This window comes from Crotalus tigris, unplaced genomic scaffold, assembly GCF_016545835.1.
Source record: "Crotalus tigris isolate CLP2741 ecotype Arizona unplaced genomic scaffold, ASM1654583v1 scf7180000019147.1630427, whole genome shotgun sequence".
Lineage (NCBI taxonomy): Eukaryota > Metazoa > Chordata > Lepidosauria > Squamata > Viperidae > Crotalus > Crotalus tigris.
Window position 1 is genome coordinate 540,039 of NW_024097401.1, and position 25,069 is coordinate 565,107.

The following is a 25,069-nucleotide window of genomic DNA, read 5'->3' on the forward strand; positions in this document are numbered from 1 at the left end:
GCAATCCTCGCATTTATTTTTTTAACAACTTTTGCAGGTCTGCAGAGCAAAGGAAAGATGAAGATAGATCATCAGCCCAATTTCAGTTTCACTTTGGGATTGCTTGGCTTAACCAAGTTGCCAGTCCTAATTGTAACTACAGGAGGACTACCTGTAATTAGTTACATAAGCTATGAAAGCTTATCCCAACTAATAGCCAGAAATACTTGTAACCTATTGATGATTAACATTGAGTGTCAAATGTGCCTTTGCGTTTTTTAGCTTAGAACACCAGAAAGGCATAAGTGAATATTTTGTGATGCTGTAGAACCAGTATGAAACACGTATAATAAATGCACTTCTGTCAATATCAAGATTTTGAAAGCATGAAACAATGGTCATTCGTTGTATCAAATTCATTCCTCTATACAAAAATATTATTAGTTTTGTTTTTTCTCTCTCTGCAAAAGTGGTTAGTTAATCTGCAAATGAATCGTTAGACAGGAGGAAATTATGAGTCTGTGTATTGAGTCCTAATGGGAGTAGAAAATGGGCATAAATAAATGTACTTGGAAACGAATCACAGGTAAAAACCCATATATTGAATTTGGAACTAGAACAGTTTCCCCCCCCCCAAGGTTTGTTTTCCTATAATCTGCATCTATTTTATCAGTCCAAGAGAGAGTTAAAATCTTCTCTAAAGCAAGAAATAATTAGCATAAATGATGGTATCCTAATATTTGAAGCTGCTTCAGGTGTTGTTGTTGTTGTTTTTTGGATAGGAAAAAGTGTATCAAAGTGGCACAGTACTAACAACGTGTGATAATAGTTGCAGTTCTCTGATAAATGATTTCCAGGATTAGATGCCAATGAGATCAGATTACTTCATTTGTTATAGGAAGATCTGTGATCCTGGGCTGACCTCATTTGAACCCGAAGCACTGGGAAACCTCGTGGAGGGAATGGACTTCCACAAGTTTTACTTTGAGAACTGTGAGTAGCAGAAAACTGGCAAATTCAAAATTACTCTTCCACTGTCTCCAGGGGTAGGAAATGGCTTGGGATTTCATGTCCACGCCTCGACTAGCTGCCAGTAAGGATCACATTGTAGCTTTGATATATACACTTCTAAAATTCACTCCAATTTTCCCAGATTGTTTCTCAGATTGGAGAAATCTGCTCCATGTCCTCTCTGTTCTCTTTTTATTTCCAAATTTTGTATATAAAGCATGTGCGCTTTGCTACAGCTCCCTGTCTCTGTGGTGGTCTTTGGATAACACCTTGTTTTAGACCACTAGGGTTTGTAGACCACTAATGGTATCTAGTAAATTCAGGGGAATTCTGGGAGTTGAAGTCCACAAGTCTTAAAGTCGCCAAGGTTGGACGCCCCTGCTCTAAAAGGTCAAGAGCTGCCCAGAGTAATTGGACAGTGAGATGAGTGGCAAATAAATAAATAAATTAGAAGCACATATTTAAAATCCTGAAAAATTCCTGCCTGCCTAAAAGACAGCGTTCTCTGTTTTGATTAAGCACACACGTGTGACGAACAAAACTCACTGGAATCAATTTTAGTGTCATATATCTAATTGCATCAAGATTTCATGTGTGTGTTTTACTAACACACTGCATGTATGTATTAATTAAATATCATAACAAATAGAGCGTATATTAATTTAAAGTATTATATTGACAACCTCTGAAGTCTGTTGGCAATTTACAGCGAAAGAAGTATCGTCCATATTCTATTATTTAACAACAAGGAGAATATATCTTAGTGGACTCCAAAAGCAGAAAATTGTAACAAAGTGCTCTAATTATTTTTAATTTCATCTGTTTCAGGAATGTATGCTGCACTTCAATATTTTCGGGGCATTTTGCAGAACAATATATATTAAAATGCTTTGCAGCAATCCGTATGAAAAAAAAAACCTGAATTAATGTTAAAAGCAAAATTACAGCCTATTCAAAAGAGGAATGTTTGGAAAAATAGCAAAACAATTTAGGCAGGTCTTCCTAAGTAGAGATCCTCAGAAATAGGGTGAAGAAGTGACAAGGCCTTCCCCTTGAAACCGTGTGTCTCATGTCCATTGATGGGAACATATGGAGATGAAGGAGGTGACTGGAGATTCTGCTAAGTTTGATTCTAGTTCTCAAATCATTTAGCATTCTCAGGACAGGCAGTAGTAATAGTAATAGTAGTAAAGTTGGAAGGGACCTTGGAGGTCATCTAGTCCAACCCCCTACTCACTGTAGCTCTCACCGTGCTTCACATGTGGCAGTGCAGTGACTTCAGCGCTAATCAAATTCAATTGTAAGACCAAATTTCATACTTCAATTTGGAATGGATCGTTTCGGAGATGGCCTGACTGAAACTTGAGTCTCAAACAGAACATTGTTTCTGGAAACCCAAAGTTTCCCAAGTCTTGTTGACTTTTCAGTGCAGAATTAACAAATGGCAATTCTGTTCTTGGACAGAATTAGATGATGTGATGTAAGCACGGTGGGGGGGAAAAAAAAATCAACCTAATTTTTAAAAGTGCTTTTTAAAGAGTTGTCTTCGTTAAAAATTCAGGACAAGTGAATAATTTTTTTTTATATTTATATCAGTCCATGGTTTGTTTGAGAAAAACATAGTGCTCAAGATTAAAAGGCAGCATTTCTTTGAAAGAATGTGCTATTGCCTCCATAAAGTACTGCTTCTCTTTTTTTGCAAAAGGCAAGCAACAGCTTTGCTCCCAAATTTCTCCCTTGCTAGGATTTGAGGTACCATGTATAGGTGGTAGGGGATATGGTAATACAGTGTAATGATATCCCTGGTCTCCATCATGTGAGTGGATGGAAACCTCTGCAATAGTGTCCTCTCTGGGCAGCCAGGTGTGAGCAAACATCTGTCGCCATCTGACAGCTTCCCAACGGCAGACAGAGGAAGCCTATAGGCTGCTCCAGTTACTGTCTCCTTCCTCTTTCTGCTGCTCATCTGTGTCTGTCTTCTCCGTAATTTTCCTAACTCCGCTACCTTCCATAGAGGCAAAGTGGAGTCTGTTGTATAGAATTCTGTTAAACGATAAAGCCATTAATTTTGTCCTTCCAAGAATTCTTCAGATTCAGAACTGCAGGAAAGTCATAATCATTTTTTTAGAATTTATGGAGAAAGTCTCTGAAACGCTGGGCGGATTGGAGCTTTGCTATGATTGAGGAAAGAAAAGTTAGGGGAAAAAAATGTTTGCAAAAGGGGGGAAACGTGGATGATTAAGATGGAAGAAAACAAGAAAGGGGATGGAGATGGGTCACAGGGTTGCCAGTGGTTCTTGACTATGTTGAGAAGAACCTTGATCCTTTCTTTGTCTCTCCTCAGTACTGTCCAAGAACAGCAAACCCATCCACACAACCATCCTGAATCCCCACGTTCACGTTATTGGTGATGACGCCGCTTGTATTGCCTATATCCGTTTGACCCAGTATATTGATGGCCAGGGCCGGCCTCGCACCATGCAGTCCGAAGAAACCCGCGTCTGGCATCGCCGGGATGGCAAGTGGCTGAACGTGCACTACCATTGTTCAGGGGCTCCTGCAGCTCCGCTCCAATGAAGCTAAAAATGGGTAGGTTTGACAGGGAAAGGCTACGAGTGCCATTAGGAATATACCTAGCAAAGTTTAGCTAGAACAAGGTGCCCCGTATCTGAACACTTGCAGGGAAAGTGAGCCGTACAAATAGTTCATATTCTGAAATGTGACCAGGGATGCAGAGAAAGCAGAGTGGAAAGCATGCAAGGCAAAGATGTACAGATATACTAATTCATGTTATTAAAGTCATAATAATAATAATAATAATAATAATGATAATAATAAAATAATATAAATATAAAATAAAATAATAAAAAATAAAATAGAGAAAGCCATAGAAAATGATAAAATTAAACTGCTCTGGGACTTCAGAATTCAAACAGACAAGCACCTGCAACATAACACCCCAGACTTAACAATTGTCGATAAGAAAGACAAAAAAGTCTGGATAGTGGACGTGGCAGTGCCTGGAGATAGCAGAATAGAAGAGAAAGAACTGGAGAAGATAACAAAATACAAAGACCTACAAATAGAAATAGAAAGACTGTGGCAAAAGCAAGCAAGGGTAGTACCAATAGTATAGGCTCCTTGGGTGCAATCCCAAAACAACTGGAGCACCACTTGAACACCATTGGCATTGACAAATTCGCTATTAGTCAATTGCAAAAGGCAGCCTTACTAGGAACTGCTTCCATCCTGCGACGATATCTGTAATACCATCAAACATCCACGTCTGCCTATCCCAGGTCCTGGGTAAGGACTCAATAGGTAGACAAAATGCCAAATCCAGTCTGAACATCTGGCTGACTCTGCGATGATCAGTAATAATAATAATAAAGTTGGAAAGGACCTTGGAGTTCATCTAGTCCAACCCCCTGCTCAGGCAGGAAACCCTACACCATTTCGGACAAATGGCTGTCCAGTCTGTTCTTAAAAACTTCCAGTGTTGGAGCATTCACCGCTTCTGGAGGCAGGTTGTTCCACTGGTTAATTGTTCTAACTGTCAGGAAGTTTCTCCTTAGTTCTAGGTTGCTTCTCTCCTTGATTAGTTTCCATCCGTTGCTTCTTGTCCTGCCCTCAGGCGCCTTGGAGCATAGCTTGACTCCCTCTTCTTTGTGGCAGCCCCTGAGAGATTGGAATACTGCTATCATCCTTCTCTTCGTTAAACTAGACATACCCAATTCCAGCAACCGTTCCTTACATGTTTTAGCCTCCAGTCCTCTAATCATCTTTGTTGCTCTTCTCTGTACTCTTTCTAGAGTCTCAGCATCTTTTTTACATCGTGGTGACCAAAACTGGATGCAGTATTCCAAGTGTGGCCTTACCAAGGCATTGCAAAGTGGTATTAATACTTCACGTGATCTTGATTCTATCCCTCTGTTAATGCAGCCTAGCACTGTGTTGGCTTTTTTGGCAGCTGCAGCACACGGCTGGCTCCAATTTAAGTGATTGTTCACTAGGACTCCGAGATCCCTTTCACAGTTACTACTATTGAGCAAGGTATCCCCTATCCTATACCTGTACATTTGATTTTTCTTGCCTAAATGTAGAAACAATGGCCTTAGGCAACCCTCCCCCACTCAACCCATAGAGAACCAAAGTATTTGGTTCAGTCTTCTCTCATTTGTCAAGACAGAAGCCGGCAAAGGCTCTTTATCACTCCTGGGCGTTGGGCACACAGTAAAAAATGTCAATAAAGTTTATCTTATCTTATCTATCTGATCAGCCCTGCAAGACTGGATGGCATATTTGATATAAGGTTCAAATATCAGAACCATATTTGATTTCCCCAGGTTTTTAAGGCCCTGGTTAAAGCGAAAGTCCATAAAGATTAGATTAGATGTTTTTGTAACCTGCCTATTTTTTTTTTTTTTGATAAATAATTCTGGGCAGCAAACATACCCAACATGCCTTTCTCGTCGTCCTATTTTAGTTCTCTCCAAAGAACTAAATGGGATAGAGAAATTCTTTAGCCTCACGGTGCTTTTTAGAGTGAAAAACCTGCATCTTTACGATCCCTAAGTTACAGAACTTGGAATTTTATTATTATTAGGGTATGTTTTCAAAATAGGAAGCTATATAACTGGTACTATATAAAACCTGTATGATATTTATCAAGGGGTTTGATTTCTCTCATTATTTCCAGAGAAAGCGATACTTATCTGAGCAAACCTAAGCTAAAAAGTTAACAAAAAAAATTTTGGGGTGAAATTTCTTTTGCTCTTCAGCAGGGGTGTCAAACTCAATTTCACTGAGGGCCACATCAGCATAGCGGTTGCCCTCAGGGGGCCGGGTGGGTGTGGCCAGAATGGATGCGGCCTACTGGGTGGGCGTGGATGGAGTGGGTGTGGCCTACTGGGTGGGCGTGGCCAGCTCTACATCGTTCGCGTCAAGGGTGCCTGTGGGGGCCTGGGCAGGAGTGGGACAGATCTGAGGGTCTCTGGCAGAAGGGGGTGGGACCGGGGCAAGTGCCAAGACATGGTCCACTGGAGGAGGCTCACTGCTCCTCTCAGGACATGAGGGGGGGGGGGCTTATGGAGCTAAGACTGAATGCCTTTCAGCATAAATGGCCACCACAAAATTGTACATTGGCTCCCGACCGGCCTGGGCCAGGGCCAAGGCAGCGGGGGCCATTCCCTCACTCTTTCCAGGATGGCTTTGTGGGCCACATGAAACCACTTCACAGGCCGCATCCGGCCCCCAGGCCTTGTGTTTGACATGTCTCCTCTTCAGGATGAATCACAGTAGATCTCCCAGAAGTTTTCTTACTTGACCAATCTTTGATGTTCCTTAAGATTCAGCTTGATACCTAGCATTGGTAACTGGAGCGTTATATTCATTTAAACTTTTATCCCGATGGCTTGAGTAGTTCCAAGTGGATTGCTGAATTTCCCTACCTACCCTTGCAGAGGGGGCATGGAAAAAGGGACACAGTAGGGAAGCAGAGACGAAAAAACATTGCCTTCTAATAGTTCAAGGACATTGTTTCCTAATTAAAAAGTCTTGAGTTCCCTTCAGCAGTTCACTAGGACATACAAATAAACCTTAAGAAAATGTGTGTAAATTGATGGAGTTTAAAAAAAAAAAAAAAGCTGGCAGACCAACCCACCGTTTCTCTTAACATCCTGCAAGTGCTTCTTCTTGTCCCTTTTCAACCTGTTAAAAAGTTTTAGCTTTCTTAAATCCCTTCTTGAGCTTACTTTTAGCGATGGGAACTGACGTTTCGTTATTTAATGGAGTTATCTTGTCAGTTTTCTGATTTAATTCTTCCCTTAATTTTTTTAAACCTACTTTTCAATCTCCAATGAGGACCTAATGTGACTTTTGGCAAAATTTTAATAATGATAATAATGTATTTATTTATTTATTTATTTATTTATTTATGAGACTTATATACCGCTTTAAGTGCAAGCACTCTCTAAGCGGTGTACACCAGTAAGCAATGTATATATATATATTTACATTGCCCCCAACAATCTGGGTCCTCATTTTACCTACTCCGGAAGGATGGAAGGCTGAGTCAACCTTGAGCCGGTGAGATATAATAACAATAATAATAATAATAATAATAATAATAATAATAAATAATAATAATAATAATAATAATAATAATAATAATAATAATAAATAATGTTGGAAGGGACCTTGAAGGTCATCTAGTTCAACCCCCTGCTCAGGCAGGAAACCCTACACCATTTCGGACAAATGGCTGTCCAGTCTTTCTTAAAAACTTTCAGTGTTGGAGCATTCATCACTTCTGGAGGCAGGTTGTTCCACTGGTTAATTGTTCTAACTGTCAGGAAGTTTCTCCTTAGTTCTAGGTTGCTTCTCTCCTTGATTAGTTTCCATCCGTTGCTTCTTCTCCTCCCCTCAGGTGCCTTTGAAAATAGCTTGACTCCCTTTTCTTTGGAGCAGACCCTGAGATATTGGAAGACTGCTACCAGGTCCCCCCTTGTCCTTCTTTTCATTAAACTAGACATAGCCAATTCCAGCAGCCTTTTCTTATATGTTTTAGCCTCCAGTCCCCTGATCATCTTTGTTGCTCTTCTCTGTACTCTTTCTAGAGTCTCAACATCTTTTTTACATCGTGGTAACCAAAACTGGATGCAGTATTTCAAGTGTGGCCCTCCAGTGTATTGTAAAGTAATGTCTGAAATGTTTTGCAGATTTGTGTGGAAGATTTTTGAATAATATTGGACATTTAATGTTTAGAAAAAATAGTCAACAATACCTCATTGAAAAGGAAATGGAGCTGTTCTAGAGTTTACAATGTCTGAAACCCAATACCTTTGGCACAGAAATTATTTTGGGACAACACACTTGCCCTGTAGCATCCTGGACAAGGAACAGATACAACATTGGTTAAATTCTCAACTATTAGAAGAGCGATCCAACACATAATTCATCTCTTGTTCACCATGTCCTTTCTTCCATACCAGGGGTAGGCAACCTTGGCTCTTTTATGACTTGTGGACTTCAACTCCCAGAATTCCTGAGCCAGCATGGCTCAGCTTGGAAACCTCTCCCTTTCCCCTCAGCATGGCTGGCTCAGGAATTCTGGGAGTTGAAGTCCACCAGTCATAAAAGAGCCAAGGTTGCCTACCCTTGTTCCATACTAACTTCTTAAAGGCTACTGAGATACCTTACAGCCCGTAGAATATTAACTTAACGAAATAATTTTAATAATCAATAGTAATTAAATGGAATAGGGAGCACTATCCCTTAACTCAGTGGTTCTCAACCTGTGGGTCGGGACCCCATTTGGGGTCGAACAACCATTTCACGGGGGTTGCCAAACAACGCAGTCTGCCATTTTTTCCCCCTTTTCCTTAGCTGTGCTACTCCCTTTTATTCTATTGGCTTTTGAAAGCCAATAGAATAGACTCTCTTGAATAGAGTCTAATTCTATTGGCTTTCAAAAGCCAATAGGAATTGTCCAGGCTGTCTCTGCCCTGCTGAGCCCGCCAAAAGTCCCATTCTGCAAACGGTGCTGCACCAGTTGAGTAGTCCTTGACTTACGACCGGTTGAGTAGTCCTCGACTTACAACTGGTTGGGGGTTGCGGCATTAAAAAGGTTGAGAACCACTGACTTAAAGAAACGATTTTAATAATCAATAGTAATTAAGTGGAATAGGGAGCACTATCCCTTAACTGTTGTGTGCTGTGAAGTGTAACTGTTCTCTGTATACTGGTTTCAATGCAGGTGAAATCATCCAGGCCTTGGGACTCCTAATCTGATTTGACCCATTGACCCGGTTATGCTATGTTTTTCTCGTCACGCTTATGCTTTTCTGATTGCAGCAGTTTTCGGAGATACTCAGCGGGAGGGCAATATCTTCTCAGCAAGCAGCTCTGGAGTCCCTGAATTACAGCAACGGTCATCTTCGTTTTGACGTTTCAAGAAATAAGAATTGCACACCGGCAGCAGCCAAGTGCACGAAACCCTGCATGAATCTGATGCTCCGGGTGCTGCCGCCTTTCTATCGTTTTTCCATGGATCCATCGTGTCTGTTTCTGCTGTATGAAGGTGTCTTATAACTCCTGAGAGAAAACCCATATTGTTTGTATAGAAAAGAGATCATCCGTGATGGGAGTATCCAGCACCTCCCCTCCAGGGCTGATGATGGAGCAACAGCTGTGAAGCATCTTTCAGAATTGGAGCAAAGCGAGAGAGAGAGAGAGAGAGAGAGAGAGAGAGAGAGAGAGAAAGTTTGAGAGCAAGACACAGCACCTCTTGGGCAGCGGGATGCTGTCCTCTGTTGTAGGCCCAGTGGAAATGGACCTTGTCTTTGGGTTATTTTGCTGCTTTAATCAGTGAGGTAGGGCTGATGGTAGTGAGCTCACTAGGGCCCGCATTAAGAAAGGGGTAAAGCAAAAGAAGGACTTTTCTTACGCTGTGGCTATCCCGCAACCAACTGGCGCCCAGACCTCAGCAGTAGAGAGGAGCCGATTATTTGACCGCTGGCTCTCACTGACGGATTGGGATAAAAATGAACAAGAATGTTTTAAGGAACAAGTATGGGCTGGTTTTGTTAGCATAGGAGCTTCAGAGATGCACTGATTTTTACAAACAGCCACTCCTCGATGATGTGAGTCAACTTATAAGGGTAGAATTTAAAAGCAAATAATCTTAAAGAGGGCAAAAAAAAAAAAATTATGTGAATGGCTTATTTTATTTTTTATTGTTTAGACTAGAGGGGAATCCAGAGTGGTGCAGAATTATGTGCTCCTTAGGAAACAGTTGAAAAGCTTTGTTACACTCTGCCCTGAAGATTTGTGCACACATGCATTCGCTTCCTGTATGGTGTGCAATTTAGTCTCTGTGTTATACTAAAATACTATATTAGCTATGAATTTAAAAAAAAAAGTTCTATAATTATGGGGCTAGCTGGTTTCCCAGTTTGATTTGTTTTCTGATAAAACTAGCAAAGGGAGCCAGCAACTTCCAGAAGTGCTGCTTTTTTTTTTTTTCAATAGCCCGGTCTATTTGACATTGCTTTATTTCCTGTTGTTCTGTAGTTTTTGGGGGAGTTGTTTTAACCACATAAACATAGAACCTTCGCATCGACTGTATTTATTGTCTTTGCTACAAAGAAAGCAAGTAATGTTCTTTATTTCCTACATCAGAAGTGTTTGTCAGCTTTATGGTTTGACTACTATTTTTTTCAGTTTCTGAGTAGAAGTGGGACAAAAACTTTCACAGTACATTTCCAAGATCGGATTTATACTATGACATTCTCTGCCCCTGGCATACAATGCACATCAACCCTTTTTTATGTCCATTCATTAGATCTGAGAAGATGGAATTCCATTGAGTTGTTCCCTTTATACCTGAAGTGGGATTGAGAATATTTTTGCTGTCTAATTAAATAAAAAAAATAAGAGGGTCAACTTAATGGAGTTTAGGAAAATACAGTTTCCGTTTCAGTATGGATTGAAGGGGAAATATCTTTTTCTATTCTCCTCACGAAAAACTCCTAATTCAGCTCCATAATATTTATGATAGCTCATGACTCAGTGCAGGAAAAAAGCATTCCTTCTTGCAGAGGTTTGTGTAAAATTTTCTTCTCCTTTAAAGAGAAGGAATATTTTCTCAAACTAAAGAGAGAAAGACAGACAGAGAGAATTCTACTGGGGCAAAAGAACCTGTGACGCTTCAGTTGCTGCTGGCTACACCTCCTAATATCCCTCACCGTTGGCTTGTGAGCTGGGGTTATTGGTGAAGTTAATTCAACAGCATCTGAAAAGTGTGACAAAATTTCATCTCTTCCTATCAATTTAATACAGAACATATCTAGGACTAAGTGTGTGAAGTAATAAAACCCCTGATAATTTTACTGAGATTTTTAGGAATAACATTACAAAGTTTGAGGAACAGGAAATTAGTTATACTGCTTAAAAAAAAGATGTGCATGCTTCTAGGTCTGCTCTTCTCTTGTCTTTTATCTGATTATTTATAATAATCCCCCTGTATTGAGTATCTGCATCCTTAAAACATATTTTTGGAACCGTTTGAGTTGTTTTGTCTTTGTTTTTACCATCTGTAAGACCTGTTCCAATTTAATGAGAACCTTAGCTTGGTATGGCCGTTATCAAACACAGCTATAGACCTTTGGCTTTCTTAATGTTCTGCTATGAGGTTAATGTAAGCATCTATATCATGTCCAGTTTTACACAGGAAATGGAACACGTTTGATGCAAATTTTTTGCATGATAGTGAAATAATAAAGTTAGTTTTTTTTTCCTGAATGTTAATAGAACCTTCATAGCTTTGTTACAAATAAACCTTGAACTCAACATATTTAATAAAATAACATTTAAATGGTGCAAAATATCAGGTAGTAATCTTCTATTTTCCTGAGTGTCTGAGAAAGCAGCATGAGCTGTTTGGAAATAACCCTTTGTCAAGGTGGCAGTGAAGTATGTGCAAATGTGTTGTACACCTGGAAACAGCTGAGTGAGATGAATGAGTGTATGTGTACGTAGCTGCGCCCAGCTGAAGTTATGGCCACTGGTCTACCAAGCAGTGATTAGAATAGAATAGAATAGAATAGAATAGAATAGAATAGAATAGAATAGAACAGAACAGAACAGAACGAGTTGGAAGGGACCCTTGTACATTGTTTCTGACAGATGGCAGTCCAGTCTCTTCTTGAAAACTTCCAGTGATAAAACTCCCACAACATCTGAAGGCAAACTGTTCCATTGGTTGATTGTTCTCACTATCAGGAATGTTCTCCTTATTTCCAGGTTGAATCTCTCCTTGATCAATTTCCATCCATTATTCCTTATCTGGCCTTCAGGTGCTTTGGAAAATAGGTTGACCCCCTCCTTTCTGTGACAGCCCCTCAAATATTGGAACACTGCTATCATGTGTCCCCTGGTCCTTCTCTTCACTAGACTAGCCATGCCCAGTGCCTGTAACCGTTCTTCCTATGTTTTTTGTATCTAGTCCCCTAATCATCTTTGTTGCTCTTCTCTGCACTTTTTCTAGCATCTCAACATCTTTGTTACAGTGTGGAGATCAAAATTGGTTGCAGTATTCTAGGTGTGGTCTTACTGAGGTTTTATTACAGTGTTTCTCAACCTTGACAATTTTAAGGTATGTGGACTTCAACTCCCAGAATTCCACAGCCAGCAATGCTGGCTGTGGAATTCTGGGAGTTGAAGTCCACATGCCTTAAAATTGTCGAGGTTGAGAAACATTGCTTTATAGAGTGGTATTAGTACCTCACATGATCTTGATTGAATCCCTCTGTTAATGCAACTTAGGATTGCATTGGCTTTTTTGGCTGCACCCTGTTGGCTCATATTGAATTGATTGTCCACTAAGACTCCCAAGATCCCTCTCACCGTTGCTGCTATTAAGCCACAATTGCCGCCATTAAGCTATTAATGCCCAGGCGTGTTTGAGCTGACCTAGAAAGCAATGTCAGGATGGTGACCAAATAGTTCAGGTAGTGGAAGAAGCCACTCATGTATTTAAATCTCCATTGTTTGTTGGGTTTTTATGCTGCACCAATTGCAGCTTCAAGTCTAAAGATTTGAAAGGCTGTAGTTCCACTTAGCATTAGAGGTCACTCCCTTGCTCGTTAAAACCCATGTGGCTTGTTAAGGAAACCCGAGGCATCTCAGGGTGGGGAAGGCCGTGGAGGGCCTAGTGTTGGAACCGGCCCCCTAGCCCCCCCCCCCGACCCACTAAGATACCGCATGCTTCCCCTTCCCTTCCTGCCGTGCCAGACTCACCTGGAAAAAATCCGTCTCCTGTCTGCCGTGATTCCTGCTGCCGCCTGGATTTGAGGCCGGGGAACACTTCCGTGACCCCCCCCCCCAACCATGGCCTGATCGGGGCTCTGGAGGCCTTTTCCAGGCTGCTGCCACCTGGATTTCAGGCCCGGGAACGCTTCTGCGCACCCCGCTTCCTCTATCTGCTTGCTCTCTGAACTATGCTTCCCTTGATGTCAACCTGGGGTGAGAAAGGAATGTGCCTTCGGCCATCTGGCTTATCTCTCGCTGCGGAAAGGAAGGTACGAAGACCCAACAACGTTTTCACAGCCTTGGGAATGGAGTCTTATCAGTCTCGTTCCCACAGCAGACTTGATACTTGGGGATTGGGCCATTTGACCTGACCAGATAAACTGTTGGGGTGGGGTTTGCTTTTTGCTCCTTTAACCTATTGATATGAGCAGGAAACCCTCAGATCCTGCCTTCTATGCCTGCTGTCAACTTCCCCTAATAAAAGTTCCTTTTGGAATGGAATGGTTCCAAGAGTCCTGCCTTCTTGAGATGAGGTTTTGAAGCGGGTCCTTACATTAGGCAGGATCTGCAAAAATGGTCAACCCGGAAGGAAGGCCCTTACCGTGAATAGCACTGCTATTCTCCAAAGCTCCTGAAGGCAGGACAAGAAGCAACGGATGGAAACTAATCAAGGAGAGAAGCAACTTAGAACTAAGGAGAAACTTCCTGACAGTTAGAACAATTGACCAGTGGAACAACTTGCCTCCAGAAGCAGTGAATGCTCCAACACTGGAAGTTTTTAAGAAGAGACTGGACAGCCATCTGTCCGAAATGGTGTAGGGTTTTCTGCCTGAGCAGGGGGTTGGACTCGATGACCTCCAAGGTCCCTTCCAATTTATTATTATTATTGATCATCGCAGTCAGCCAGATGTTCAGACTGGATTTGACATTTTGTCTACCTATCGAGTCCTTACCCAGGACCTGGGATAGGCAGATGTGGATGTTTGATGGTATTACAGATATCGTCGCAGGATGGAAGCAGTTCCTAGTAAGGCCGCCTTTTGCAATTGACTAATAGCGAATTTGTCAATGCCAATGGTGTTCAAGTGGTGCTCCAGTTGTTTTGGGATTGCACCCAAGGAGCCTATCACTATTGGTACTACCCTTGCTTGCTTTTGCAAGCTATTTCTATTTGTAGGTCTTTGTATTTTGTTATCTTCTCCAGTTCTTTCTCTTCTATTCTGCTGCTTTTTTATTATTATTATTATTATTATTATTATTATTATTATTATTATTATTATTATTATTATTATTATTATTATTCAACACATTAAGGTAGTAACAGGCAGTAGAAAGAAAGCAGAGCTGCTTAACTCATTCTCTGAGTTCACATAAAAAGAAATAGCACAATCTACCAAATCCTAACTGCAAAAGACAAAGTAGAAATAAAAATTACAAGAAGCAAGAAAATGGCAAGAGAACACTGTCTGCCCTTTATGAATATAAATCACAGGGACCTGACAGGTTATATCCCAGAGGTCTGAAGGAACTGGCAGATGTTATCTCAGAACCATTGTACCATATATTTCCAAAATCCTGGCGCACCAGGGAACTACCAGAGGATTGGAAAAGAGCTGATGTGGTTCCCATCTTCAAAAAAGGGAAAAAAAAAAGATCCGGGAAACTACAGACCAATCAGTCTAACGTCAATACCTGGGAAGATATTGGAAAAATAATTTATAAAAAAACAGATCTGTGAACATCTAGAAACAATTTTTTTTAACTAGTTGCCAGCACAGGTTTGTTAAAAACAGATTATGTCAAACCAAACTGATTTTATTTTTTGACAAAGTTACTAAACTAGAAAGGCTGTGGACATGGTATATTTGGACTTCAGCAAGGCATTCGACAAAATAGACCACAATGTATTTCTTGGTAAACTAGAAAAATGTGGGATAGACACCATCCCCACCACATGGATTTGTAGCTGGCTGACAAACCTTACTCAACAAGTAGTCCTTAATGGTACTACATCTACATGGAGGGAAATGAGCAGCAGGGTACTTCCATCTTAGGCCCAGTACTCTTCAATATCTTTATAAACACTAATACTTTGTGTGATCTTGATTCTATGCCTCTGTTTATACAATCCAGGATTGTATTAGCTTTTTTGGTTGCTGCTGCACACTGCTGGCTCATAGTCAAGTGATCGTCCACTAGGACTCCAAGGTCCCTCTCACAGTTACTGTTTTTAAGCCAGGTCTCGCCCAATCTGTACTTGTACCTTTGATTTTTCCTGCCTAAATGTAAAACTTTGCTTTTCTTCACACTGAAACTCATTTTGTTGGATAGGGCCCACTGTTCAAGTCTGTCAAGATCTTTTGGGATCCTGAGTTTATCTTCTGGAGTGTTGGCTACTTCTGTCAGTTTGGTGTCATCTGCCAATTTGATGAGTTCCCCTTCAATTCCCTCATCTAAGTCATTGATGAAGATATTGAAGAGTGCTGGGCCTAAGACGGAACCTTGTGGTACCCCGCTGCTTACTTCTCTCCATGTGGATGTGGTGCCATTGAAGACTACTCATTGAGTATGGTTTGCCAGCCAGCTACAGATCCATCTGGTGGTGATGTTGTCTATTCCAGCTTTTTCTAGCTTACCAAGGAGTAGGTTGTGGTCTACTTTATCAAATGCCTTACTGAAGTCTAAGTATACTACGTCCACAGTATTTCGCTGGTCTATTAGTTTAGTCACTTTGCCGAAGAATGAAATAAGATTGGTTTGGCATGATCTGTTTTAACAAACCCGTGCTGCCTTCTAGTTGTAACTTTCTTTGCAGATCTGATTTTTGATTATCTTTTCTAAGATCTCCTGCTTGGGCAGGGGATTGGACTACTAGGAGACCTCCAAGATCCCTTCCAATTCTATCCTGATTGAAAGATATCAAAGAAATAATGGCATTGATGAAAGCTTGCACCTATAAATGACATACATAGTCTCTGTATTAAATGTGAGACACAAGCATTAAAAGAACACATATACTTACGAAATTATTCTATTTCAGTATTCTTTTGGGTCCCCCCCTTTTTTTTAAATAAAGAGTAATTTCTGCTCCTCACAGAATTGTTCTTTGGGGCTGGGAGTTGAAGGAAGAGCCCTGAGGGGTTCCTATTTCGGGTCTTCTGGAAAAGGGGCATACCGCTCATGAAACTAATCAAGGAGAGAAGCAACCTAGAACTAAGGAGAAACTTCCTGACAGTTGAGAACAATTAGCCAGTGGAACAACCTGCCTCCAGAAGCGGTGACTGGAAGTTTTTAAGAAGAGACTGGATGGCCATTTGTCTGAAATGGTATGGGGTTTCCTGTCTGAGCAGGGGGTTGGACTAGATGACCTCCAAGGTCCCTTCCAACTTTTTCTTCTATTATTTTTATTTATTTGTTTATTATTATTATTATTATTATTATTATTATTATTGTTGTTGTTGTTGTTGTTGTTGTTGTTGTTGCAAAATGATCTTGGTGACTGGCAAAATGATCTTTGCGCACCTAATTTTTTTCCAACTTAATAATAATAATAGTAACAACAACAACAACGTTGGGCCGCTCAGCCAGGCGACGGCGACCCAGCCTGGCTGGCCTGAAAGCGGCCCAGTAACGCGGCGACATAAAGCGGCCCGGTTGGGGAACCGCGGCGGCCTGAGAAACGGCTTTTCCTTCCCGAGAGAGCCCGCCGGCCCGGCAGCCGAGAAAGAGATGGGCAGGCAGCGCCCTCGCCGTCTGCGACTCCCCCTTCCCCTCAGCGGCGGCGGCGGCCCCAGCCTGGCAGAGGCGGGACTGGGCGGGCGGACAGGCGGCGCTCTCCGCCTCCCTGGCCTGGCCTGGCTCGGCTCGCCGCTTCCTCCCGTCGCCTCCAAGTGGAAGATGGCGGCCGTCTGACGCGCGGCTCGCGAGAGCTGAGCTGGGGCCGAGCCGAGGGAGCCTGCCGGCGGCTCCGGCCCGACCAAGGGGCTCCCGGCGCTCCGGGGAGGCCCAGCGCGGGCGGTGGCGGCGGCGACGGCGCAGAGGGAAAGGGAGAGAGGAGCCGCCGGCGGGAGCTAGGCAGGGGGAGCGCCTCGCCGGCGCCTGCCTGGGCTCTGCCGCGCGTCGGAGAAGGTAAGCCGGCGGGCGAAGGGCAGGGGGTCGGTCGCCCGCAGCGGACTCCTCCGACGTCCTTCCCGGAGCGCTGGAGCCGAGGCGGCGGCGGCGGCGGCGGCGGCGTTGCTCCTTCCAGAGGCGCTGCAAGCCCAGCTGCTCAGCCATCGATCGGGGATCGATCAGGCCCGCGGGCAGGGCTGGCCGAGGGGTTCGGGAGAAAGGAGCGCCCCCTTCCTCGCTCCCCACCTCCCAATATGGCAGCGGTAATAGCCGGGGCGACCCCCCTCCTGCCTTGGGGGCTCTGGCGGGAATGGATCCCAATGCGGGACGCTCCTCTGGAGAGTGCCAAGCGCGGGCTCCCCGCTCTTCTTTTGCGCCTTCCCTTCTTTCCCCTTCCCGCCTTGCCCGGTGCCCCGAGTTCAGGCGCGGTTCCCGGGCAGGGAAAAGGACCCCCCCCCCAAAAAAATTGTTCCGCCTTCAGCTCACGGAGTCCCGAAACGTTGCGCATCGTCTCTCGCCCGATCCTTTAACTTAGACTGGAAGGATCATTGTTCTGTTGCAATGGGCGATTTGCTTGCCCTCTTGGTCCCCTGGCTGCTGCTGGCCGTAGGATAGTTGGGTGATTTGGAAGTCGCTACAAGGGAAGTAGTAACTTAAGGGGTGCCTTCCTCCGGGCACTCAATACGTGTGCAACCTGTCTGAATTTTGGAGGGCTGAAGACTGAAAGTGAAAACACACGGCATTGATGTACTGGGGGAGAATGGAAAGGGAAGCACAATGCCATTTGTGTGGAATTTGGTGCGGTTGGTTGAATGGGGATGTGAAATACCAGTGGCAAAGAAACCACACAAGCTCAGCCGTGGAATAAGAGGGGGATGCACAAAAAAGGTCCAGATGACCTCCATATCTGCTCCAATAGGAAATAATGGCTTGTATTTAAATCTGGTGGAGATTTGGAAGACCTGCTGCTATTACACTAAATCTAGATTTATAGAAAAAAAAAAATCTGGTTTTTAATGACTAAGCTGAATAATTTATTTTCTACTTCACACTCCGAATAATCACATTAGCTTTCAGTGTAGAAACGATAGTTTCTAAACAGAATCTAAAATGATAAAAAAAAAATCTGAGGGCAACATTTGAACCGTTCAGCATTTAGAGAACAGAAGCGGCAGTCTGAAAGGAGTGAGAGCGGTTGAAGGACCATCACCTCAAGATCACGGTGTTACTACTATATGGCAATCTTACACTCTATTAAAAACTAATTTCAGTTTCCAAAGTATCTTACAAGTAGTGCAACACACAAGTAATATCTTGTAGGTACTAAGAATGATACAAAAAAGTAGGAAAAATGAAGTGAAACTATCTGCACAGCCAAAAATCAGAACTTGTATACCATCCTGATCACGTAAAACACGTTCCTTTACATCGTGTTTTGCTAGCCCATGGTTTCTTGGGATATTATACTATAAAATCGTGGTTTACAAACTGATGACCGGCTTCACATAGCACACTAAATCAAAACGAATTATTTTATATCTAGCATAGTTTGTGAATCAGTATATGTTTTGGAGAACAAAGCTGTGTCAAGCAACACCCACTTGCCCACTTGTTCTTTGAGAGAACAGGATGACTCCATGATGTAGATAAACCTCAGAGCTTCCATTTCATTAACTTATTGGCACATTGCCTATCCATTACAAGCACTCACTGAGCACACCTACTCTCTCATCTGAGGGAGAAAAAAATGGATCTCATCAGCATAGTGTTGATTTCTTAGCTCATATCCCAGGTGATCTCACTCATGTGAATAAGTATTGAAAAGTGCCAGGGAACAGGACAGTGGACTCCAAAGCAAACATACCATGGATTTAAATGGTAGCTTTCTAAGGCCACCTTCTAGAGTTAGCCATTCATGGGCATCCACAATGGGGCAGGGGAGGGACATGATGACACACATGTCACAACATAACTACATAGTTGCAGCATATGTGATGGCAGGGCACCATGTCACCATTTTGGCAGTTATTGTAATAGACATGAAACTGTCCCTCTATTTTTCACGTTGGCCAGGCTTATCCTCTATTTGACAGCCATGATTTCTTACGTACTTTTTTTTTTAGGTACACACAATTTATCAGAAGAACCAAACAAAAACCAAGTATCAAATCTCACAGAATTTGATCTTGAAACTCGGTGTTACTCAAAAGCGCCACCTCTGTGGCATCTTCAAAGATTAAAAAAAAAGTTCATTTCCGCCACAAGAAATCTTATCCTTTCGTTTGATGGTATAATTTGTTAAAGCTCAACTGTAGAGTTGTTGGTTTCAGTGTTGTTGATAATGAAACTCTGCTGGGTTTGGAAAGCTAATAAACAGCACAATGAGATAAAACTTTGTTATTTTGATTCAAGTCTTAGATCTTATTTCTGATCTTATTTCTAAATTGTATTTCACCAATTTCAAATTTCCTCAAGAGCCTTCTTTTAATAACACTCTATATTTAGGCTTTTAACACTATTAGCGTACTTTTTGGACTTTATTTCTTCCTGATCTCGTTGCTTTGTTTTCTACCCATTTCTTGTTATAGATGAGCAGATGCAGGGTAATCATTCAGCCATAACATGAAGGCTTTTGGCATAATATATTGGTTAGTTTCTAATGCCATAAGATTGTTGTTTTGTGCAACAAATTAACATGATCATCTGTCTAAAAATTGTTGTAATAGAAGTATCTTGGAGGCTTCTGTCTTGTAGTTGGAATAGTAGGCCCTTTCATTCTCAAATATCGGGGTTTTGCAACTATTATGATCCATATCTTTGATTCTGGCAAGGGCGTGACAACCAAACATCTCATAATTTTTTCCTGGGCTCATACAGTAGCCAGATAGTCTCAGAAAATTATGCCTTTGAATTAAGATGATCATGATGATAAGACAGCACCTTTCTCGTTTTGGATCCAAATAGCCATACGTTATTATGGAATATTGTTTCCAGAAAGGGAATATTTATTACCGCTAGCAGCCATTAAGATTGATGTGGCCAGAACAAGGGTCTTCAGGAACAACTGCCACAGTACCATTTTTACAGCAACAGTGATGAAAAAAAAAAAAAGAAACAGGTATTACTTGTTGATCACCGCTAACGAAGGAAGGCAAGAGTTGTGAGCTACTCTGAACAGAGCCAAATTGATCTCCTGGGATTCACGAGTTGATACATTATTCATCAAAACGAGATGATCCTGGCTTACCTTGTGCATTTTCACCAGGTAAGATTCATTCATTAACCTCAAACCACATACATTAGATAGTGTCTTCCTCAAACCTGCTACTTCCAAATGGATTGGCTTTGATTTTCAAAATTCTCAGCCGTGGCTATGCTAGTTAGGAATTCTGGGAGTTGAAGTCTATAGATGTGGAGAATTTCCAGTTTTCAGAGGCAGTTGTAAAGAATCATTATTAGCAGTGTAAAATGCAGAATATGTGGGCAGTTTTATTCAGAAAACATTCAGAAAATGTTACAACACAAAATTCCTCAGTGTTTACAGTTGGACAAGATTGCAGAAAATCTGAATTACTCAGAAAATCTCTTGGCACTTCAAGGATGCAGTAGTGGCAAAATGCTTCTTTGCCACCATCACTGTCATACAGCAGATTGAAAACAAGCTGTCAATATTTTCAGCAAGGATTCTGGTTATTAGTGTATTAGCCTTCTGTAATAAAAGGCATATTGCACTTCTAAATTTCTTCCCTGCTAAGGGCTTACCTATCTGATGCTATTGGATCTCCATCTGTGAAGTCTTGGAAACCACTGCTAGAAGAATAATTACTGTAAATAAATCTTCTGGTCTGTTATTTAAATTTGTAGCTTGACCATATTAGAAAGGAATGAAAACTTAATTTCATTAATCAGCAAACCACTATAGGCTCTAAATCATGGCAAAATGTGAATTGAGTTGACAAAGCTTAGTTTTCCAAAGGAGTTGAGAAAATGGCTTATTAGTATCATTTCTTCTAATTTGGCATTGCTACTATACAGAATATGTTTGTCCTCTCATTCTTTTTATCAATAGTTTCTTCCATGGTTCCTAATAGGCTCTGCTATCATACTGCTTGAAACATGTTTTTAATTGCTTTCCTTTGTGGCTTTCGGTGTATTTTTAAAATAGTTATATTAGATAACCTTAAAATTCTAATTTAGAGGGATGGGTTATTATGTATTTAATTACTTTGCATCGAGAAATTGTGTCTGCTTCCTCGGAGTTATTTCCTGTTTGCTCATTTATTTGTGTTATTTTGATGAGTTAAGATATTACCATTCTAATCAATACTGTCAGGTGATTTCTAGAGTTTTGTTTCTCCACTGAAAATATGTCACCCCACTTACCTTCTTTTCAAGAGGGAAATAGGTCACAAAGGGACAGAAATATCCCTTTTAATTGAAAAAGCTTGTCCTTTTATTATATGAATATTTTAAGGAGCTTCAGATAAGTGATTCAGTTTTCAAGGGGTCAAAACAAGTTGGGCAAATACAGGTGTTAGATATGTGAGAGAAACCTCATTACAATCGAGGGTACTGTCATTCTAACAGAAAAATAGTATTATATATTTCTGTTCCTAAACCCATATATATATGGGAGTATTACTTACTCTCTGAAATATGTTGAGACATACTTAGCGGTATCCATTACTTTTAGATCAGGGGAAAACATGACCGAATTTTATTGTGCAAATGCAAAAGGGGAAAGGCATAATGTTTTACATTCCAGATCATCAATATTTATGCGAGCTTGCGTCTCCTTTTGGATAGTCAATTTATAGCAGATTCTTAATTGCCACTGCATGTTACAAAATATTGATTATCTACTTTATAATTATCTAAGCATAAACATGTGATGTGGCTGATTTATAATTGACCATAGTTAGAATAATTGAATGAAATTCCACTTGGTGTCTCATAACAATATGACTGGGAGAAGTGATATATATGTGAAACACAACACTTTACTGCCAGCTGAATCTAAGTGCCACTTGGTACTTTCTCTCTACCAAGCATAAAAATGCTTCCTGCCCTCCAATTAAAATAAATGCAGATTTTCTGGTAGGTTAACTCTGAAAGCGTTTCGCATTCTTTACTTCAAAAAGTAAATTACTTGAAAAGTCATTGAGTTGGAAATAATTTGAGCTGAAATATCTCAAGAAAATAAAAATGTAGAAAGTGTTAATTTACATGAAAATGTTCCACAGGCTGGATTTTTTTTTTTTTATTGAGGTAGTTCCCTTAACTATACAGGGACATATTTTTTCGACATGTGCTTATTTTATTCCAATGCCACTGTTTGCCTTGAACGTGCTTGCAAGGGATACCCAAATTAAATGCAATTTTAAGATCACCTAAATTTACTTGCATTGTTTCTATTTTTTATGCAGTTAATGAATTGCATGAATCACGGAGGAAAACAGTGCTTGGGATTTAAAGAAATGGCAGAAATGACTCTCCTAAAACAGCAATATGTTCATGTCTGTCTTCCTGAACCTTTTCACAAAGGTCACAAAACAGGAGAGAGGGGAAAAAAAGCACAATTATAAATAAATATTAAAAATTTATGCTGGTGCTTGTGGAGATGTGGATGCATGGATTTAGAAGTACAAAGGAAAGGAGTGTCCAGTTTTTTTATTTCTTTTGGTAAACATGTCTATCCATACGGAGAAGTAATATTTCTCTGTAATCATGGGCGTCCACAGGAGGGGCAAGTGATGAAACAAGAATCACGACACAAGTCTGCTTGTTATATATTGGCATGGGATGTTGTGACCCAAATAACAACAACAACAAAAAAAAAAAAAAAAAAAAAAAAAAAAAAAAACGGAACGTGCATTATGACACTACAACACGTATTTCATCATTTTAGGGAGAAGCATCATAAAAGAGGTGTGCTAAGAGTTATTTATTTATTTAAAACCATTTATTTAGCCAGCCAGTTTGGGCTAGTAATGAAAAAGCATCATGCTAGAAATCAGGAGTTGGTGAGTTCTAGTCCTGCCTTAGCCATCAAAGCCCGCTGGGTGACCTTGGGTCTGTCATGCTCGCTCTTATGCCGATTCACCTCAGAGGATTATTGTTGTGGAGAAAATAAGTGGAAGGAATATTAGATATGTTTGCCCCTTGAATTATTTATAAAAATAATAAGGGCGGGATACAAAAAATATTTTTTTTAAAAAAAAAACCAACTTTGGGTGACTCACAACCAAAGAATAAAAACAACATGTATAAACAATAGAAACAAAACAATCAAACTGGTAAACTCAAAACCTGAAACCGGAACTAAACTTCCCCAATGCAGACTACAACGCCCTCCTTTCACTGTGGCCTCTCCCTATCCCAATGCCTGGGGATAGACAGTTTTTAAGGACCTTCTTCTTGTGCCATATCCGTTATCGGACGTTGGCGATCATGTTGGCAATCCTGTTTTTATCAGCAGCCGCACGAAAAAGTGCTGCTGAGTTTTGTCCAGACCAGTCCCTTAGGTTTGGAAGCCACGATGTTCTTCTTCTGCCTGGACCTCGTTTGCCTTCAATCTTTCCCTGCAGGATTAAATGGAGTATGCCGTATTTTTCTGGGTGTCGCGTCACATGTTCGAAATATTCTAACTTTTGTTTTTTAATTGTTTTGATGATTTCCCTTGGCTTTCCCAGGCGGCTGATCACCTCCTCATTTCTGATCTTGTCCACCCAGCTTATACGTAACAGCCGCCTGTAAATCCACATTTCAAATGCTTCTAGTCTCTTCAGGTGGCCTTCTGTCAAAGATCAACTCTCTACTCCATAGAACAGGATAGAAAAAATATAACATCTGACAAGCCTGGTTTTCGATCTTAGGCTTATGTCGTGACTGCAGAAGACCTTTTTCATTTTGAAGAATGCTGTTCGAGCTTTCTCTGGCAGATCTGGAGGGGGAAGATGTTTCATAGGGCATGAGAAGGGTCCACTTCCAAAGGCCCTTAAATAGTCTTCTAGCATAGTCTTTGATAGGCAGGTCAAACCTGCATGTCCTACACAAGCCAATGGAAATTAGAGTTCCTGTTTTAGACCCTTGGCTGGAACTAATTTTAATCAGGTTCATCATTAGTACCAGTGATTTAATTTATTAGTCACTATTGAACGAATTCACCATAAAAGTGGCTTGCATAAAGTTTTTCCCTCACCTGTTATTTGATTAATAATTTTACAGGGTTGTTTTATTTAAATTAAAGAAGGAGTAGGTCAATAATGTTGGCCTAGAGCTGTATTTTATCCTTGCCTCTTGCCTAGTAGCTATTGACCCATAAACTTCCCAAAATGGGAAAGTTGATATGAGTAGATTGGGGATTGGGGGCAATGTTTTATGATAGTTCTCTTCCTTTCTCTAGGGCAGGGGTAGGCAACCTTGGCTCTTTTATGACTCGTGAACTTCAACTCCCAGAATTCCTGAGCCAGCATGGCTCAGCTTGGAAACCTCTCCCTTTCCCCTCAGCATGGCTGGCTCAGGAATTCTGGGAGTTGAAGTCCACCAGTCATAAAAGAGCCAAGGTTGCCTACCCCTGCTCTAGGGTTAGTTTCAGACAATATTGGTAGGTAGGGAGAGATTGTTCTCTAGCTGTTTCCTTTCTGTCTCACTTCTTTTTCAACACCTACATGAGACTGGGTGAGGTCATCTGCCAGTTTGGGGTTTGGTATCATCCTGTATTGTTGATATCCAATTATCTCCCTTATCCTGGACTGGCCAAGTGAGGCTGTTGAGGTTCTGTCCCAGGGAACAGAGCTGGAAGCTATGTAGGTCTGCTTGTTCACGCTGATGGAGAAGACTCCTGCGAGTCCCCTGGACTGCAAGGCGATCAAACTGGTCAGTCCTAGAGGAGATCAACCCTGACTGCTCTTTAGAAGGCCAGATCCTGACGTTGAAACTCAAGTACTTTGGCCATCTAATGAGAAGGGAGGACTCACTGGAGAAGAGCCTAATGCTGGGAAAGATGGAGGGCAAGAGAAGAAGGGGACGACAGAGAATGAAGTGGCTGGATGGAGTCACGGAAGCAGTAGGCGTGAGCTTCAATGGACTCCAGAAGATGGTAGAGAACAGGAAGGCCTGGAAGAACGTGGTCCATGGGGTCGCGATGGGTCGGACA

At 41.4% G+C, this 25,069-nt stretch overlaps 2 protein-coding genes across 23 annotated transcripts in view; both read left to right on the top strand.

The window, feature by feature from the left end:
* Window positions 1–11,375, top strand: part of CAMK2G (calcium/calmodulin dependent protein kinase II gamma) — a 194,778-nt gene extending 183,403 nt beyond the window's left edge. For 16 of the 18 annotated variants that reach the window (XM_039359979.1, XM_039359982.1, XM_039359980.1 and 13 more), the window contains 3 exons: window positions 878–972; window positions 3,335–3,579; window positions 8,845–11,375. In XM_039359979.1, the coding sequence (XP_039215913.1) occupies window positions 878–972; window positions 3,335–3,567 (328 nt within the window). In that variant the 3' untranslated portion in view covers window positions 3,568–3,579; window positions 8,845–11,375. Of the gene's footprint in view, window positions 1–877; window positions 973–3,334; window positions 3,580–8,746 lie in introns of all 18 variants that reach the window. The other 2 variants (XM_039359978.1, XM_039359977.1) reach the window with 2 other exon arrangements.
* A 5,259-nt stretch (window positions 11,376–16,634) lies between these two features.
* Window positions 16,635–25,069, top strand: part of NDST2 (N-deacetylase and N-sulfotransferase 2) — a 58,237-nt gene continuing 49,802 nt past the window's right edge. For 3 of the 5 annotated variants that reach the window (XM_039359972.1, XM_039359973.1, XM_039359971.1), the window contains exon 1: window positions 16,641–16,929. The gene's annotated coding sequence lies outside the window, so the exon portion shown is untranslated. Of the gene's footprint in view, window positions 16,930–25,069 lie in introns of all 5 variants that reach the window. The other 2 variants (XM_039359974.1, XM_039359976.1) reach the window with 2 other exon arrangements.